General features: G+C 38.8%; 1 protein-coding gene across 3 annotated transcripts in view; it reads right to left on the bottom strand.

Annotated features, from left to right (window-relative positions):
- The window catches only part of FYB1 (FYN binding protein 1), a 154614-nt gene extending 149702 nt beyond the window's left edge, over positions 1-4912 (bottom strand). For 2 of the 3 annotated variants that reach the window (XM_059417035.1, XM_059417032.1), the window contains exon 1: positions 1343-1444. In XM_059417035.1, coding sequence (XP_059273018.1) covers positions 1343-1345 — 3 coding nt within the window. In that variant the 5' untranslated portion in view covers positions 1346-1444. Of the gene's footprint in view, positions 1-1342; positions 1445-4596 lie in introns of those variants that run through there. The other variant, XM_059417033.1, reaches the window with a different exon arrangement.
- Between the last annotated feature and the right edge of the window lie 13242 nt (positions 4913-18154).

Here is an 18154-nt window from a genome sequence, read left to right on the forward strand (position 1 = left end):
CCTGACAGGTGACTGCCTTTCTCCAGGAGTGTGACTGCTGGTAGGATCCCGGGGCCACCATTTCCTCCATGACTGTGCATTCCTCCCTGCTATGACTCCACACCTCTGACCCCGCCACTTCTCCTCCTTTTCTCCTCACTGGCATAGGTCTTCTCTCTCACCTCTGTACTTCCCAGTTCTGGCTTAAGAGTCTCCCGACTTACAAACACATCCCATGAAGCCCTTGTGACTTTCACTCCAATGCCTGCGGTGCGTTCTGTCCTCCATCTGTGTACCTGGGGCGGTCATTGTCTCAATCCCTGTCTTTTCGCCAGGGGCTGGCAGAGGAAGCAATCCCTTTCCTCACAAGAGAATGGATAACCAAGTTTTAGTCTTCTGGGGACTGGGGCGTGGTGGGGGGAGTGTATGGAATAGAGAGTTAGCTCTCCTCTAGACTCTGAGAGCTTAAGTATAAGAACAAAGACAATTTTTTACAGAGAAATAATAGGAAACCATATAGCAGAATACTAACACTGCAGTTCGGCTACATTACGGGTTACGCAGGTGGTTATGGTATCGTTGGGGACCCATCACTCTTTTAAGTGTGCTCCAAATAATGAATTTCAATTAACTTTGGGAACACAACCTGTCCCTAAGGTTTGGACTATTTGGGTTTTGTTTGTTTCTCTTGGCTAAAATAATAAAATGCATTTTTAAACAAAAGAGCTCCTTTACAAAATCCACTGTTATCAAAATGGCACTCATCATCAGCAACACTGCCCCACATTTATTATCACTGGGGTTCTCCTCTGGGATTCCAAATGCTTCTTTGTTTTCCCCCCTAAGGTTATTTATTTATTTATTTGACAGACAAAGATCACAAGTAGGCAGAGAGGCAGACAGAGAGAGGGAGGAAGCAGGTTCCCCACTGAGCAGAGAGCCTGATGCAGGGCTTGGTCCCAGGACCCTGAGACCATGACCCGAGCCAAAGGCAGAGGCTTAACCCACTGAGCCACACAGGCACCCTCCAAATGCTTCTAATAAGAAACTTGACATTGTTACTGATCCTGGCACCTCGATATCTCAAAAGGCAAAGACAAAGAATGCAACTTTTCTTTTCGTAAGTCATAGCCCTTCCTCTATTCTGAAGGCTAGAAGCAGAAACGGGAAATCCTGAAGCCACAGGCTCTCGACTGGTAACACTCAGCAGCTTTATTTGCAAATGGAACAAAAACAGGTCAAGTGAACATTCCAAAGGCCAGGAGGACTTGGCCAAGAAGCCTCCCCACCACTCACTTCTCTATGTACAGAAGATGAGATGTTTGCCAGGGAGCCAGGGAGAGTCATAAAATCTCCTACTTACCATTTTATTGAAAGGAGTTGAGGTGCCTGGCACACGGTGACCCGCAAGATGTTGGAAGGCGGACAGCGAATGTGCAAGTTAGCTTTGCAGAGTGCACTTCCTTTTTTGAACTGTGTGGTCTGTCCAGCCTTCACACATTGATATGTAAGGTTTATTTGCATGTTATCTCAGGCCTCAGAGCATTTGTATAACTGGCCATGTTTATCAAGTTATTATGCTTTAATAACATGGGAACAGGTACTTGGGGGAGTTTTGAAGTCTGAAAAATGACATGGTATTTTTTAAGAAGCACCTGGATATTACATTTTGTGTATATGATTAACCTGTTTTTTAAATTTTTATTTAAGATTTTATTTATTTATTTTTGTGAGAGGAAGAATGTGAACACAGTGGGGGGAGATGGGGGGCTGGGTAGTGGGAGAAGCTGACTCCTTGCTGAGGGGGGAGCCTGAGGCAGGACTTGATCCCAGGACCCTGAGATCATGACCTGAGCTGAGGGCAGAAGCTTAACCGACTGAGCCCCCAGGTGCCCACAATTAACTTATTTTATATAAGGTCTATGTCTGTGAATCTATCTACCTATCTATGAACGAAGGACACAAACAAAAATGTTAACTGTGGTTGACTTAGGTTGACTTTTATTACAAATAATTCTTGCTTTGTACTTTGTTGACTTTCTGACTTTTCTATTTTAAGTATATAATATTTGTTAAAAAACATAACTATGATCTTAAAAAGAACAAAAGGAATACGATAACAATCCCAAATGTATTTAAACCTCTCTTACCAATATTTAAATGGTGGAGATATCCATGAACTTTTCATAGGATGACATTCATTTTATTAAAAATACAAATTAATGTCAATCAAGCTTCATGTGTTAGGTTTTTTAGCAATTTTTATTAGCATCACATGTCTTAATATCTCATGTTGGTAAACTACATATATTCTTAAAGCATGGTGTTTGATCTCAAATCCCACCAATTATCTACAATACCTGTCTGAACACATTCTGGTATGAGGATTTATCTCCTTTATTTTGAATACATAGCCTGACATTAAAGTAATTTTGAGGATAGAAGATCATTTTTGTTGCCTCTCGAAAAGGAAAGGCAACTGATCCCTTAATATTGGGTTGTGAATTTCCAGATCTTCTTGTAAGTACTACTCTCTAGTACAAGGGGCACCAAATATTTTTTCACTTGGTGCTGAGCTAATACTAAGTACTTCCATGACAATCCAAATCCCATATTAAAACAGATGTTCCCTGTTATTTATTTTTTAAAATGAAAATGTTTTTCGAAATGAAGATGAGATTAGCAATATGGTTAGAATCATCGCCAGGACAAAGCATGAAGACAGAGCCCCTGGCCAGTTCCAGAGGTGGAAAAGAACCTGATACCGCCTTGAAATCTGCAGGTATTTTTAAAAGGGCGTGATTAGGAGCTAGGTGGGTAGTCAGGAATCTGATATTGCAGTCTCTGGCACATAATAAATGCTCAATGAATAAGAGGAGGAAGATCAAGGCAATACAGGTAGAGGAATCAGATGTGCTTTGAGACATAAAACATTTGCCAGCAGAAGGCCTTGCAATGGAGACATTCTTTAGCTTAACGAAAACACCTCATATCTACTATCTGGTGAAACAGAGTTTTTCCACATCGCAGGTACAGCTTAGGATGTAAATCAATCAGGTTGCACATTAAAATCATTGCACATTGAAATCACCAGTTCCCTCAAAACATCAAATCAGAATCTCCGGGTTTGAGACACAGTCATCAGGATTTTTTAGTTTCCTGGGAAATTCCAAGGTGCAAGCAATCCTGTTCTCTAGAAGGAGGAACAGATGACTCCGGCCAGCAAGATGGCGAACAGATCACCAGGCGAGCCTTGCAGGTACAAATAATCCTGATGCCCTGACATTGTTTACTACTGAGTTTACCAACATATTTTCACCATGCAGTACATAATAAATACTTATTCTTGGTCATTCTATGATTTTTCTCTCTGTTCCCATAAGTTGGACAAAAATTACACCATGAACAGAAATCTAACAATTTCCATTAACAATGTAGTGACAGGATAAGTCTCTGGTTAAGAGAACTTTGAATTTCAATTTGTTCACTTGAATTCCATTTCAATTTGTGCTTATTTCCAAATGAGACTTAGGGTAATTTTTAGTTATTACTAAATAATAGTTGGAGAAGTTGGGAAGTCTGTCAAAAATATATGTTTAAAACAAATAATTTGACTAAGAAAAAACAGGTAAGGACTTGAGCTCCAAGTCCTAATTCATCATCCACCAAAGAGTTTTTACTTTTGCAGCCTAATAACTTTACTTAAAAAATATTTCAAATATCATAAATGTGAGTGTATTTCCTGTGAAGCCAGTTAAGTACCTTCGCCCCTGAGCAAGAAGGCAAAGCAGGAAATGCAATGAAGATGACGGACTATATAGAGATACCATCTAAAGAAGATAAAGTTCTATTTTCCTGGTATGAGCACTGTAATGATTCCTGCTAAAGAAAGGGAGAAGTAGCTCAGAGGATGCAAGTCGTTAGAATTCTTTAACTACTTGGGCATGCATTCTCTTTTCCTAAATTCGCACTGCAGAGAACGGGTTTTTGTTCAGCACCGGTAAAAGGAGTGCCCCCACGTTGGTATTCACCAAAGGTGACAGCTAGGGGGAGACAGTGAGGCCCAAAGATGTGGGTGGGTCACAGAACCTGGCTTCATTTTTCTCAAAGTCAGTTTACAAGAAGATGGAGGGAAACGGCGCTAATAAAAATTTCTGGTAACACTACTTTCTGAGTGTTATTTAAAAGCATTGTCGGGGGGGCACCTGGGTGGCTCAGTAGGTTAAGCCTCTGGCTCAGGTTATGATCTCAGGGTCTTGAGATGGAGCCCTGCATCAGGCTATCTGCTCAGCAAGGGGCCTGCTTCCCCCTCTCTCTCTGCCTCTCTGCCTACTTGTGATGTCTCTCTCTCTCTGTCAAATAAGTAAATAAAATCTTAAAAAAAAAAAGATAAAACTATTGTCAGGGTTGTATCTATCAGGCTTTAAAAGGAGCCTGGTTAAAATGGTTAGCATAGAAGGTTAGACTGATTTTAAACTCTTACATTATTTCCCCTTTATATCCCAAATGGCTAACATTTTAGAGATGAAACAAATGATCCCCTCCTTTATGTGCCCAACACTAACATGCCCAAGCAAGACCCCAGAGATAGGAGAACAGAGGGACGTTGAGTCTCACCTTTTCCAAGAAGCCTTCTCTTCAGCGCACTCCCTCTTCTCCACCTTTTTCTGGACGCCTGCAGCCTGAAGACTGCGCCGCGAACCGAAGCTCCTCGCTATGTTTGCCTTTTAGGGTTCTCCCATTGTATCGGTTGCATTAAGTTTGGCTTCCTAACTAGATTTGAAACTCTTTCAGTGCGAATTAATTTGCATACTTCCTTCAGTCATCCTAAGATCCTAGAGCAACTTCTATTTCTCTAATAATTTTTTTTTTTTTTTTGGCTCCTGGGTTCCTTTCAGAATCTGATAAAAACGTTATAGGGTTTTGCACACTAATCCTGTAGGGGTGCGGCCTCCCTTGAAGCCCGTTATTTTTGAGAAACTGTAGGAAAACTCTTGGCCAACGTATGATCAAATGCTAGAAGATGGTCACTATGTGACTGCTCACTGATGATGAAATTAAGGCACAGAAATGTTGAGTGACCCCTCGAGTTTTCCAAACTGGGAAAAGGGTCAGCTAAAATTTCATTATTCGGTAAACTTGTCTCTTTCTAGCAGCATGCGTTTGAACTGCGCCAGCAAAGAACAACTCAAACTCACGGAATAGATTCATAGAAATTTAAGGAAATTCTAGTCTCCCTGTTTAGAGAGATATGGAAAAGCCAAGTGGAAAGTAGCAGGAAGAAAGCAGGATAAGAACAAGCATGTTTAAAAAGGGTGTGCAAGAGGAAATGGGCAGTTCCTTGGTTTGCCTTATTTCTCTTTCACTTTTTGTTTTGAAAACAGAGTGGATTTTCCTTCTTGTACTTCATATTTTTTATGAAAGTGGGCCTTAACCCATTCAGAACATCAGTCCTCTAGAAGAAGTAACTTCTTTTTTCTTTTAAAGATTTAATTTATTTATTTTAGAGAAAGAGGGAGCGAGCAGGAAGAGAGCCAGAGGGGGAGAGAGGAGGAAAGGGAGAGATTCCCAAGCAGAATGGAACCTGATGTGGCGCTTGATCCCATGACCCTGAGATCATGACCTGAGCTGAAACCAAGAGTCAGACTCTTAACTGACTAAGCCACCCAGGACCTTCTGGAATAAATAACTTACTAATCAACTTTAGTAAAAAAATGAACTCATCCTCCAACAGAAGGAGAGTTCCCACTATATTTCAAACAAGATGAGTAAATTGTATTTAAACTCATGGAGAGCAGGGAACGATTTTCTCTGTAAGTTAAACCCAACCTCAGGCAAGCATTTACTGATCTCTAAAAGAACTGTTGAGACAGGACAATGCATAACTAATCTAAACTTGATTTAAGGGGTCTTTTATCAAACCAAGTAACTTGAAAAGCAAGGAGACAAAGAACAAAGCTTGTGGAATTCTGTGTTATTTATTGATGTACTTATTACTTTCTTTTGCTCTTGTGGCTATCATTTTAATCTTCCCCTGTTTTGGGTTTTGGGGGGCGCATCAGGCTCTGCAGGGTCTGTTGAATCTTTTCTACTCGTGGCTCTTGCTATTCTCTTTTCATGGCTTCTCACCTTATCAGTCCTCACATGGTCTTCTCAGAGGCAGAATCTAAGTTGTAATCTTTTTGTCTCAGTAGGTCTCTAAGTCAAGGATGTTTAACTGACATGGTCAAAATACACACTCTCATCGCGTTGGTCACCGGGTTTGACAATTCGTTAATAATAATTTGTACTTTAACAAGTAAAAGACAAGGCCATACATGAGAAATCTATTTCTGCTTTTGTCATTCATCTGTTCATTCCCAGTTTCCTTCACAATTGTAAGGTTAGGCCAGAAAGTTTAGAAAATTAACAGATATGCTTTGGGATTTTACAGACTCAGAGAAGATGACAAAAAGGAAAATGGATCTCTCTGCCATTTCTTGAGTTCTTATTCCTTCCCACTGCCAACCTATTGCAGGTATGAATATCCTTATTTTCCTAATTTGTTGTCTGTTTAATTTTAAAATAAGAATATTTCCATTTCAGTACAAGATAAATATTGGTGAAGACTTACATTCTTTTCTTTCTTTTTTTAAATACCCTATTTCACAAATTATGATTTGTCAGGCAAGAAGCCTACCTAAATATAAAGTTATCTATGACCTAATACAAAATTAGCCATCATGGGTATAACCTAGTGACAATTTCTCTTTTGATCAGAACACAAGAGTTCCTATTTTAAATTTTATAGTACCTTTTGGAACTCGATACTACTGCTACTTAACAGTGCTATAAGGAGGATTTAACATTATCTGTAATGTAGTTATGAAACAAATTTTTTACAACCTAATTTGTGAGATGATTCAATGTCATCCTGGCCCTCTTTTATTTTTAATAACATCTAGATTGATAGACTTTAATAAGCTAACATATGATTAAATATTGTTATTGATCTAAATATGATAGTGGGAAAACTGGATATCCATAATGCAAAAGAATGAAGCTGGAGCCTTATCTTGTAACAACATAAAAATTAACTCAAAATGATCAAAGATATAAAAACATAAGAGCTAATGAAACTGTAAGATGCCTAGAAGAACACACTGGGGGAGAAGGTTCATGACAAAATTGATCTAATATACAAATATACAAATATAATATCTATTATACAAATCTAATATACAAATATAATATCTATATTATATACACATATCTAATATACAAATATGATATACAAATATAATATCTATATTTAATTGCTTTTTAATGCTGAATGCTTTTATATTTCATTGCTTTTTAATGCTGAATGACATTCTAAATTTTATATAGGAAAATTCTGATATATGCTGGAAGACATTCATTAAGTGAAACAGATGCAAAAGGACAAATGTTCAATTATTCCACTTATATAAGGAACCTAAAATAGTCAAATTCAGTGGTAGAAAGTAGAATAGTGGTTATTAGGCCTATCAGTAGGGAATGATGAGGTATGTTTTACTAGGTGCTGAGTTTCAGTTTGGTATTATGAAAAAGTTCTATGATGGATTGTAGTGATGGTAGCACAACAATATAAATGTATTTAATGACACTGAACTGTGCACTTGAAAACGGTTAAAATGGGGGCGTGTGGGTGACTCAGACAATTAAGTATCTATCTGTCTTTGCTTTTGGCTCGGGTCATGATCTCAGGGTTGTGGGACCAAGCTCTGTGTTGGGCTCCCTGCTTAGCGGGGCGTCTGCTTGTGATGCTCTCTTCCTCTCCTTCTACTCCTCCCCTGTTCCCTCTTTACAAAAAAATTTTGTTAAAATGGTACATTGTCCCAATAAAAAAACTAACTTCTCTAAAAAAATAAACAACACTGAACCCACTAGAAGAAAGTACTAAGCCATTCTGCCATAAAACATTATTCTAAGTTTTTAGATTTAATATTTTTGGCTTTTTAAATGTGACAAATATTAGAGTCACATTTGGAAGGATTTATATCAATAGCTTTGCGTAATCACAATAGTAACAGCTACTGTTTATTGTTTCTCTGTAAAGGCCAAAGTCATTAAATGCGTTATCTCAACAAATCAACACAAAAAATCCTGTGAAGGGGACATTATCACCCTTGGGCATATCTTAGGGTTTAGGGGTTTAGTAACTTGTCTCTTGTTAAAAAGCAACACCATTCCCTTCTCTTGAATCATTTCACTGCTCTTAGCATGGTAGTGGATAATGAATATGAGGTGGGGGTGGATGGTTGGAGGGAGTTGGAGGTGAGCAGAGAGATGTTTGTCCTGTGAATTCGTTATATAAGTGTGCTTATGTGTGATTGAGAGAGAATACTTTTATATCTTTTAAAATAAACCTAAGGTGAGCCTAGTTTCTTAGCCACCATTCTGGGTTATTTTCATAAATAACTGTTGGGAAACTAACTCAGGAGTGCTATTGTGAGCTGTTGTATGCAGCAACCCCTTGTGTATACCAGCCAAAGGGCCCTGGGGAGACAGTGGTGTAAAGCCAGGGTAAGGATGCCAACCCGTGAACCTCAAACATTTATTGGTTGCCAGATATACGATGCTATCTACCAGGTGATTAGTAGAATGAATAGGCTACCTGAGTTTTGAGTATAAAAAGGGAAAACTTCAGCGATCTCTGAAGCTTCTTTTCCTTTTAGAGAATATGAACACACATCCAACTTCTCCGGGTCCTCTTGATAGTGGTTGGAATGTATGGCCTGAGACAGAGGACCGTTTTCCCCACATGTTTCTTTTCTTGTGTTTGTGGTGTGCCCTGCTCAGAGAGCATGTGGGGATGGGGATATACTGTGCCCAGTCTGCCTTGACTGAGCTACACCTTTCCTTCTCAAGAGTCTGCTTTCTTACAACCACAGGCCAGGTTGAGCCAGGTAAGTCCTGGCAGCCTGGAGGTCCTCATCATCCCCAGTTTATCCTGATTCTTCCTCAGTTTAGGCTTAGAGACCTTCTTCTAGGGACTGATTCCTGTTGGGCAGATTCTGGTGTCTCAATGGTGCACCCTGCTGGAAATGGTCTACCAGATATGTCTCTTGGGAAGGGAAGTTGGATGATCTGGCAGTCAACAGTGAACCTGCACTGTTCCCTCCATTTCCAGTAGAAGGGGCTCTGACCAATCATGAAGCTGACTCTAGTCTGGTTGAGGCTCAGCTCTTTTCTTGTTTGACATTTGTATTTCAAAAGAGTGCTAGGAATTCTCAGTTTTTTTTTTTTAATTTTTTAAAGATTTTTATTTATTTATTTGAGAGTGAGAGAGTTAGAGAGAGAATGAGAGGGGAGAAGGTCAGAGGGAGAAGCAGACTCCCCGTGGAGCTGGGAGCCTGATGCGGGACTCAATCCCGGGGCTCTGGGATCATGACCTGAGCTGGAGGCAGTCACTTAACTACCTGAGCCACCCAGGCGTCCCTGAATTCTCAGTTTTTACTATGATAAGTCCACTTAGTCCAAGCGCTCTATAGCCGACTCTCTCAACAGTGAATTTTTTAAGAGCTGAGTTCAGTACTTGCATGCATGTAACACATCTGAATTCTTTCTGATTTACCCAGGCTTCAGGAGGCAGGGAACAGGAATTCTTCTGAGCTCCCAGAGCTACTTTCATATCCTAATGGACCAGGCTGGCATTTCTATGTTTAGATCTCCAACTCCGTACCACACCTAGCACTTTAAAATGCATTCCTTGTCCAATAACCTTTTTCTTTGTTGTTTAAAAAAGAACTTGAAAATTATTGGTAAATATTTTGCTTTTAAATTGTTGGCAGATAAATAATTTGCTGTGATCTTTCAGTAATTATGTGCATTCCGAACTGGTGCAAAGTGAGAAAAATGAACATTTATTTATAAATGCAGGAAATGTTTTTTAACAATAACAATCAACAGAGTTGACATGGTCATACTGTTTATGTTTATTAAACATTTATTAATTTTGATTTTGCATTTTTTCCTTTGTATTTTGAGTCTTTTTTTTTTTTTTTTTAGGGGACTTCTCAGATCTTTTCAAAACTTCTGAGACCCTAAGTACATCACTATTTAATGGATAAAATCATATAGTCAGTTCCCTTAATCACTTTCCTTTTTTTTTATTAAATTGATTTATTTATTTTCAGAAAAACAGTATTTATTATTTTTTTCACCACACCCAGTGCTCCATGCAATCCGTGCCCTCTATAATACCCACCACCTGCTTTCCCCAACCTCCCACCCACCCCCCGCCACTTCAAACCTCTCAGATTGTTTTTCAGAGTCCATAGTCTCTCATGATTCACCTCCCCTTCCAGTTTACCACAACTCCCTTCTCCTCTCTAACACCCCTTGTCCTTTTTTAAGATTTTATTTATTTTTTTTAAAAGATTTTATTTATTTATTTATTTATTTGTCACAGAGAGAGAGAGAGAGAAAGAAAGTGCACAAGCAGGCAGAGTGGCAGGCAGAGGTGGAGAGAGAAGCAGGCTTCCTACCGAGCAAGGAGCTGGATGCGGGATTCGATCCCAGGACTCTGGGATCATGACTTGAGACAAAGGCAGTGGCTTAACTGACTGAGCCACCCAGCTGTCCCAATTTCATTTATTTTATGACCGAGAGAGAGAGCACTAGCGGGGGAGCAGCAAGCAGAGGAAGAAGCAGGCTCCCTGCTTCTCAGGGAGCCTAATTTAGGGCTCAATCCCAGGACTCTGGGATCATGACTGGAGCTGAAGGCATGTGTTTAACCGACTGAGCCATCCAGGCTCCCCCCTTAATCACTTTCTTATGTGGGCTGCCTTACCTCATACAATTCATAGACTGGGTGGGTATTAAGCTGGACCATATGAAATTGCTGGCTATTTATTCTTTTGTGTTTGTGGTTTTCTGTTTTGTTTTGTTTTGTTAACTATGACTGAATAGAGGCAATTTCACATGATTTAACCTAATTGTTTTTGGTTACAAATACAATACATTTCTTCTTCTGGAAACATAGAGTTAAACTGAATAGCTAAAACTAACAAGAGCAGAGTGCCATGCATGGAGTAGGAACTCAGTTGGTATTTACTGAATGAATGCATGCAGGTACCAATGAACGACCCAACAAGAAGCAATGATGTACACAAGAATGAAATTGTGTGTTATGGGCTTGGGGTAATGAAACTGTGGAACGTATTAATCATACAAAGCACTTTGGCAATTGCTTTTAAAGCCAACATTCTCTTCTTAATTTAATTTTGTTTGTTATCAAGAGACTGGCATTGCCTATGGGAGAAAGCAGTCTTGGCATAGGTCACTGCTGACTGCTCATTCAGGAATAAAAAAATGGAAACATCATAGGAGTTTAAAGAAGAAAAGAAGTACTGTGGATCTGAGAGTGTAAATTTCAGAGGTCAATAAGATGTTCATGTTGTTTTTCATTGGGAGCAAGTACTATCTCCAAGGGCAGGATCCTTAATTAGAAAGTCCCGGTTTTTACTTTTCTTTGATCCCAAGGAAGTCAACAGCTTTATATGTTTTTTGTTTTGTTTTGCTTGTTTGTTTGTTTTTGGCTGGCAATCCTAGAGAAAACAAAGGATTATAAAATCTTAATGATCAATAGGACTTCAAATTTGGGTCCATCCATCCATCTCTTTATTTATCCCCTTATCCTATTGCACCATGATATGCCAGATACTGTCTAGGGGCTGGGAATAGAATGGGCTTTAAGAGCTAAATCACATTTCCAAGCTAGAGGGATATTCATATTGTGTAGAATGATGAAATGTCATTTGTTCTAGAAAAGCAGTGGCAAAAGTGCTCAGGAAGCAGAGACAGAGAACTGATTCCTGGAGATATTAGAGAAGATTTCACTGATGAGATGTTAGTGGTTCTGGATCCAGAAAGAAGGTTTTACATGATTAGATTAACCAGAGGATGAAGAAGAAGGAAAAGGAGGAGGAGGAGGAGAAAAAGCAGGAGGAGAAGAAAAAGAAAAGAAAAAAAAAAGAATCATGCTCTAGGAAGGATCCACAACAAAGGTTCTGGTTTAATTTGCGTGGATGAACATCTGTTTTCTTTTTCTTTTTGGTCTTTTTAAAGAAGCTAACAGGTAAATCTAGCGAGTATTAGGTTGAGAAACATTGGTGTGGAAGGAGTAGAAACACACAAGGGGAATAAAGGAAAGGGGGTGGGATTAATTGAGGAAGGAAAGTTGGAGAGTATTTTACTTTAAGTAAATAGTATGTTTAAAAAAAGTGATGCTTAAGGTTTTCTATCTCATGTTGGGGGCAGGCCCAATTTAAATGGGACGCTGGGGTCTGAGAGGCAAGATGGCAGAAGAGTAGCAGACTGAGATGACATCAAGTCACAGGAGTTCAGCTAGATAGTTGTCAAACCATTCTGAACACCTACAGACCCAACAGGAGATTGAAGAGAAGAAGAGCAGCAGTTCTAGAAACAGAAAATCGAACACTTTCTGAAAGGTAAGATGTGTGAAGAGGTGAATTCAAAGCGAGGGGAAGATAGACTGTGGGGGAAGGGGCTGGCTTCCAGCAAGTGGTAGAGCAATGAAGCATAAAATTTGAACTTTTAGAAGTCTGCTCCACTGAGGGACATTACTCCAGAGTCTAAGCGGGGGTGGAGCCCTCACGAGAATAGTGCGTTCTCAGGTCCCTGGGGTCACAGAAAGACCGGCGGTGTCTGAGTGTGGCAGAGCTCACAGGTATCAGAGTGAGTAAGCTGAATACAGAGAGAGAGCTGAAGAGTGAACTCTCACCTCAGAGTTTCTTTAAACTGTGATCCACGACACAGTTGGATCACTGTTATATAAACAGGGACCCCACAAGCAGCAGATCCGGGGAGACTCTACCTTTCACCTCCAAACAGCATGACTGGAATCTACTGGGTTTGGAGACTCCAACCGGGGCTGTGGGCCAGAGACAGAAATGCTCGGTCACAGGCTGGGTGAGCTCAGAGCATGGCCGGAGGCCAGGGAGATGGGAGCGATAGACTGCTTTTCTCTGAGGGTGCACTGAGGAGTGGGGTCCTGAGCTCTCAGCTTCTCCAGGCTGGAGATTGGGAGGCTGCCATTTTCATTCCCATCCTCCAAGTGGTAGGGAAAGCATTCAGGGAACAAAAGTTCCCAAGAACGAACCTGAGCAGATTATTTAGCCTGGTCCCAGGCAAGGGCAGTGCAATTCCATCTCGGGCACAGACATTTGAGAATCACTGCAACAGGCCCCTCCCAAGAAGACCAGCAAGAACATCTAGCCAAGACCAATCTCACCAATCAAAGAGAACAGCGGAACTTCAGAGCTAGGGGAAAGCAATGCATGGAATTCACGGATTTCTCCCCATGATCCTTTAGTCTTGCAAAGTTAAATTAAAATTTTTTAATTTTATTTTTTTCTTATTCTATCTTTTTAACTTTTCCTCTTTCCTCCTTTGACTTTTTTTAACTAGTTTATCTTAACAATACCTTTCCAAAAAAAGTTTTTAAACCTTCATTAGTATAGTCATATTTTATCCTACATTGTATTTTACCTTATTTTTTGTATACATATAGGGTTTCTTTTTCTTTTCTAAAAATTTTTGGGATACAATTTCTTCTAATAGATCAAAACATACCCTAAATCTAGCACAGGGCTTTTTTCTAGTCTCCAGCCTGAACACATTCTCTCCACTTTTTTTTCTTTTTCCAACCAACTTATCAATTCCTTTTATTGAATTATTTAATTTTCATCTTTATAGTCATTGTGTTTACCCTTATTTTTGCATATATGTAAGTTTTTCTTTCTTTAAAATTTTGGGAGGTAGTTTCTTCTAAGACAACAAAATACACCCCAAATTACCCCTTTTCTTCCCCCTGACTTGGAGTCTCTTCTGTCTTGGTTAGTGTACATTTTTCTCAGGTTTTTGCCACCCTTTTAGTATCTTGTTCTTTTTGTTCATATATTCTTCTCTGGATAAAATGACAAGATGGAAAAACTCACCACAAAAAAAAAAAAAAAAAAAAAAAAAAGAAAAAGAAAAAGAAAAAGATGCAGTACTAAAGGCTAGGGACCCTGTAAATACAGACATTGGTAATATGTCAGATCTAGAGTTCAGAATGATGATTCTCAAGGTGCTAACTGGGCTTGAAAAAGGCATGGAGAACTAAAATCCTTTTCTGGGGAAATAAAAGAACTAAAATCTAACCAAGCTGAAATCAAAAAAGCAATTAATGAGGTATAATAAAAAATGGAAGCTCTTACTATAGGATAAATGAGGCAGAAGAGAGAATTAGTGATATAGAAGGCCAAATGATGAAGAATAAAGAAGCTGAGCAAAAGAGAGACAAGCAACTTCTGGACCATGAGGGGAGAATTCAAGAGATAAGTGATACCATAACATGAAACAATATTAGAATACTTGGGATTCCAGAAGAAGAAGAAAGAGAAAGGGGGGCAGAATGTATACAGGAGTGAATTATAGTAGAGAATTTCCCTAATATGGCAAAGGGAACAAGCATCAAAATCCAGGAGGCACAGAGAACCCCTCTCAAAATCAATAAAAGTAGGTCCACACACTGTCATCTAATAGTAAAACTTACAAGTCTTAGTGACAAAGAGAAAATCCTGAAAGCAGCTCAGGACAAGCAGTCTGCAACATACAATAGTAAAAATATTAGATTGGCAGCAGACTTATCCCGCGACCTGGCAGACCAGAAAGAAATGGCATGATTTTTTCAGAGCACTAAATGAGAAAAATGTGCCACCAAATATACTATATCCAGCTAGGCTATCATTGAAAATAGAAGGAGAGATAAGAAGCTTCCAGGACAAACAAAAACTAAAAGAATTTGCAAACATTAAACTAGCCCTACAGGAAATATTGAAAGGGGTCCTCTAAGCAAAAGGAGAGCCTAAGAGTAGAAGACCAGAAAGGAACAGAGACAATATACAGTAACAGTCACATTACAGGCAATACAAAGGCACTAAATTCATATCTCTTAATAGTTACCCTGAATGTAAATGGGATAAATGCCCCAATCAAAAGACGCAGGATATCAGAATGGATTAAAAAAAAAATCAATATGCTGCCTACAAGAAACTCATTTTAGACCCAAAGACACCTTCAGATTTAAAATGAGGGGGTGTATAACAAATTACCATGCTAATGGACATCAAAAAAAAGCTGGGGGAGGTAGATAAATTAGATTTTAAGCCAAAGACTATAGTAACAGATGAGGAAGGACACTATATCATACTCAAAGGGTCTGTCCAACAAGAAGATCTAACAATTTAAAAAATCTATGCCCTTAACATGGGAGCAGCCAACTACATAAACCAATTAATAACAAAATCAAAGAAACACATTGACAATAATACAGTAATAGTAGGGAACTTTAACACTCCCCTCACTGAAATGGACAGATCATCCAAGCAAAAGATCAACAAGCAAATAAAGGCCTTAAATGACACACTGGACCAGATGGACATCACAGTTATATTCAGAACATTACATCCCAAAGCAACAGAATACACATTCTTCTCTAGTGCACATGGAACATTTTCCAGAATAGATCACATCCTGGATCACAAATCAGGTCTCAACCGGTACCAAAAGACTGGGATCATTCCCTGCATATTTTCAGACCCCAATGCTCTGAAGCTAGAACTCAATTAGAAGAGGAGAGTTGGAAAGAACTCAAATACATGGAGGCTAAAGAGCATCCTACTAAAGAGCAACCAGGAAATTAAAGAAGAATTGAAAAAAATCTTGGAAACAAATAATAATGAAAACACAATGGCTCAAAATCTGTGGGACACAGCAAAGGCAGTCCTGAGAGGAAAGTATATAACAATACAAGCCTTTCTCAAGAAACAAGAAAGTTCTCAAATACACAACCTAACCCTATACTTAAAGGCACTGGGGAAAGAACAGCAAAGAAAGCTTAAAGCCAGCAGGAGAAGAGAAATAATAAAGATTGGAGCAGAAATCAAAGAAATAGAAACCAAAAGAACAGTAGAACAAATCAAGGAAACCAAGAGCTTGTTCTTTGAAAGAATTGATAAGATTGATAAACCCCTGGCTAGACTTATCAAAAAGAAAAGAGAAAGGACCCAAATTAACAAAATCATGAATGAAAAAGGAGAGATCACAACCAACACCAAAGAAATAGAAACAATTATAAGAACATATTAGGAGCAACTGTAACCAGCAAATTTAACAATCTGGAAGAAATGAAATGGATGGATTCCTAGAGACATATAAACTACCAAAAATTAACCAGGAAGAAATAGAAAACCTGAACAGACCCGTAACCAGTAAGGAGATTGAAACAGTCATCCAAAATACCCCAACAAACAAGAGCCCAGGGCCAGACGTCTTCTCAGGGGGAATTCTACCAAACATTTAACGAATAATTAAAACCTTTCTCCTGAAACTGTTCCAAAAAATAGAAATGGAAGGAAAAACCTCCAAACTCATTTTATGAGGCCAGCATCACCTTGATCCCAAAACTAGACAAAGACCCCATCAAAAAAGAGAATTATAGACCAATATCCTTGATGAACACAGATGCAAAAATTCTCATCAAAATACTAGCCAACAGGATCCAACAGTACATTAAAAGGATCATTCACCACTACCAACTGGGATTTATTCCTGGGCTCCAAGGTTAGTTCAACATCCACAAATCAAATCAATCAATGTGATACAATACATCAATAAAAGAAAGAACAAGAGCCATATGATACTCTCAATAGATGCTGAAGAAGCATTTGACAAAGTATAGCATCTTTTCTTGATCAGAACTCTTCAAAGTGTAAGGATAGAGGGTACATACCTCAATATCATTAAAGCCACCTATGAAGACCCCACAACGAATATCATTCTTAATGGGGAAAAACTGAGAGCTTTTCTGCTAGGGTCAGGAACACAGCAGGGGTGTCCATTATCACCACTGCTACTCAACATAGTACTAGAAGTCCTAGCTTCAGCAATCAGACAACAAAAAGAAATTAGATGCATCGGAATCAGCAAAGAAGAAGTCAAACTATCACTCTTTGCAGATGATAGAATACTTTATGTGGAAAACCCAAAAGAATCCATTCTAAAACTGGTGGAACTTGTACAGGAATTCAGTAAAGTGGCAGGTTATAAAATCAATGTACATTTGCATTTGTACATTTGCAATGTACAATGCATTTCTATACACCAACAATAAGACAGAAAAAAGAGAAAGAGTACATCCCATTTACAATTGCATCCCAAACCATAATATACCTAGGAATAAACCTAACCAAAGAGGCAAAGAATTTGTACTCGGAAAACTATAAAATACTCATGAAAGAAATTAAGGAAGACACAAAGAAATGGAAAAACGTTCCATGCTCATGGATTGGAAGAACAAATATTGTGAAAATGTCTGTGCTACCTAGAGCAATCTACATTTAATGCAATCCCTATCTAAATACCATCAATTTTTTTCAAAGAGATGGAAGAAATAATCCTAAAATTTATATGGAACCAGAAAAGACCTCAAATAGCCAGAGGAATGCTGAAAAAGAAAGCCAAAGTTGGTGGCATCACAATTCGAGACTTCAAGTTCTATTAAAAGCTGTCATCACCAAGACAGTATGGTACTGGCACAAAACAGACACATAGATCAATGGAACAGAATACAGTGCCCAGAAATAGACCTTCAACTCATGGTCAACTAATCTTCGACAAAGTAGGAAAGAATGTCCAATGGTAAAAAGACAGCCTCTTCAAAAAATGGTGTTGGGAAAATTGGACAGCCACATGCAGAAAAATGAAACTGGACCATTTCCTTACACCACACACGAATAGAGACTCAAAATGGATGAAGGACCTCAATGTGAGAAAGGAATCCATCAAAATCCTTGAGGAGAACACTGGCAGCAATCTCTTAGACCTCACCCACAGAAACTTTCTCCTAGAAACATTGCCAAAGGCAAGGAAAGCAAGGGCAAAAATGAACTATTGGAACTTCATCAAGATCAAAAGCTTTTGCATATCAAAGGAAACAGTTAACAAAACCAAAAGACAACTGACAGAATGGGAGAAGATATTTGCAAATGACATATCAGATAAAGGGCTAGTATCAAAAATCTATAAAGAACTAATCCAACTCTACACCCAAAGAACAAATAATCCAATCAAGAAATGGGCAGAG

The sequence above is a fragment of the Mustela nigripes genome, chromosome 12, assembly GCF_022355385.1.
Source record: "Mustela nigripes isolate SB6536 chromosome 12, MUSNIG.SB6536, whole genome shotgun sequence".
In the NCBI taxonomy this organism is placed as follows: domain Eukaryota; kingdom Metazoa; phylum Chordata; class Mammalia; order Carnivora; family Mustelidae; genus Mustela; species Mustela nigripes.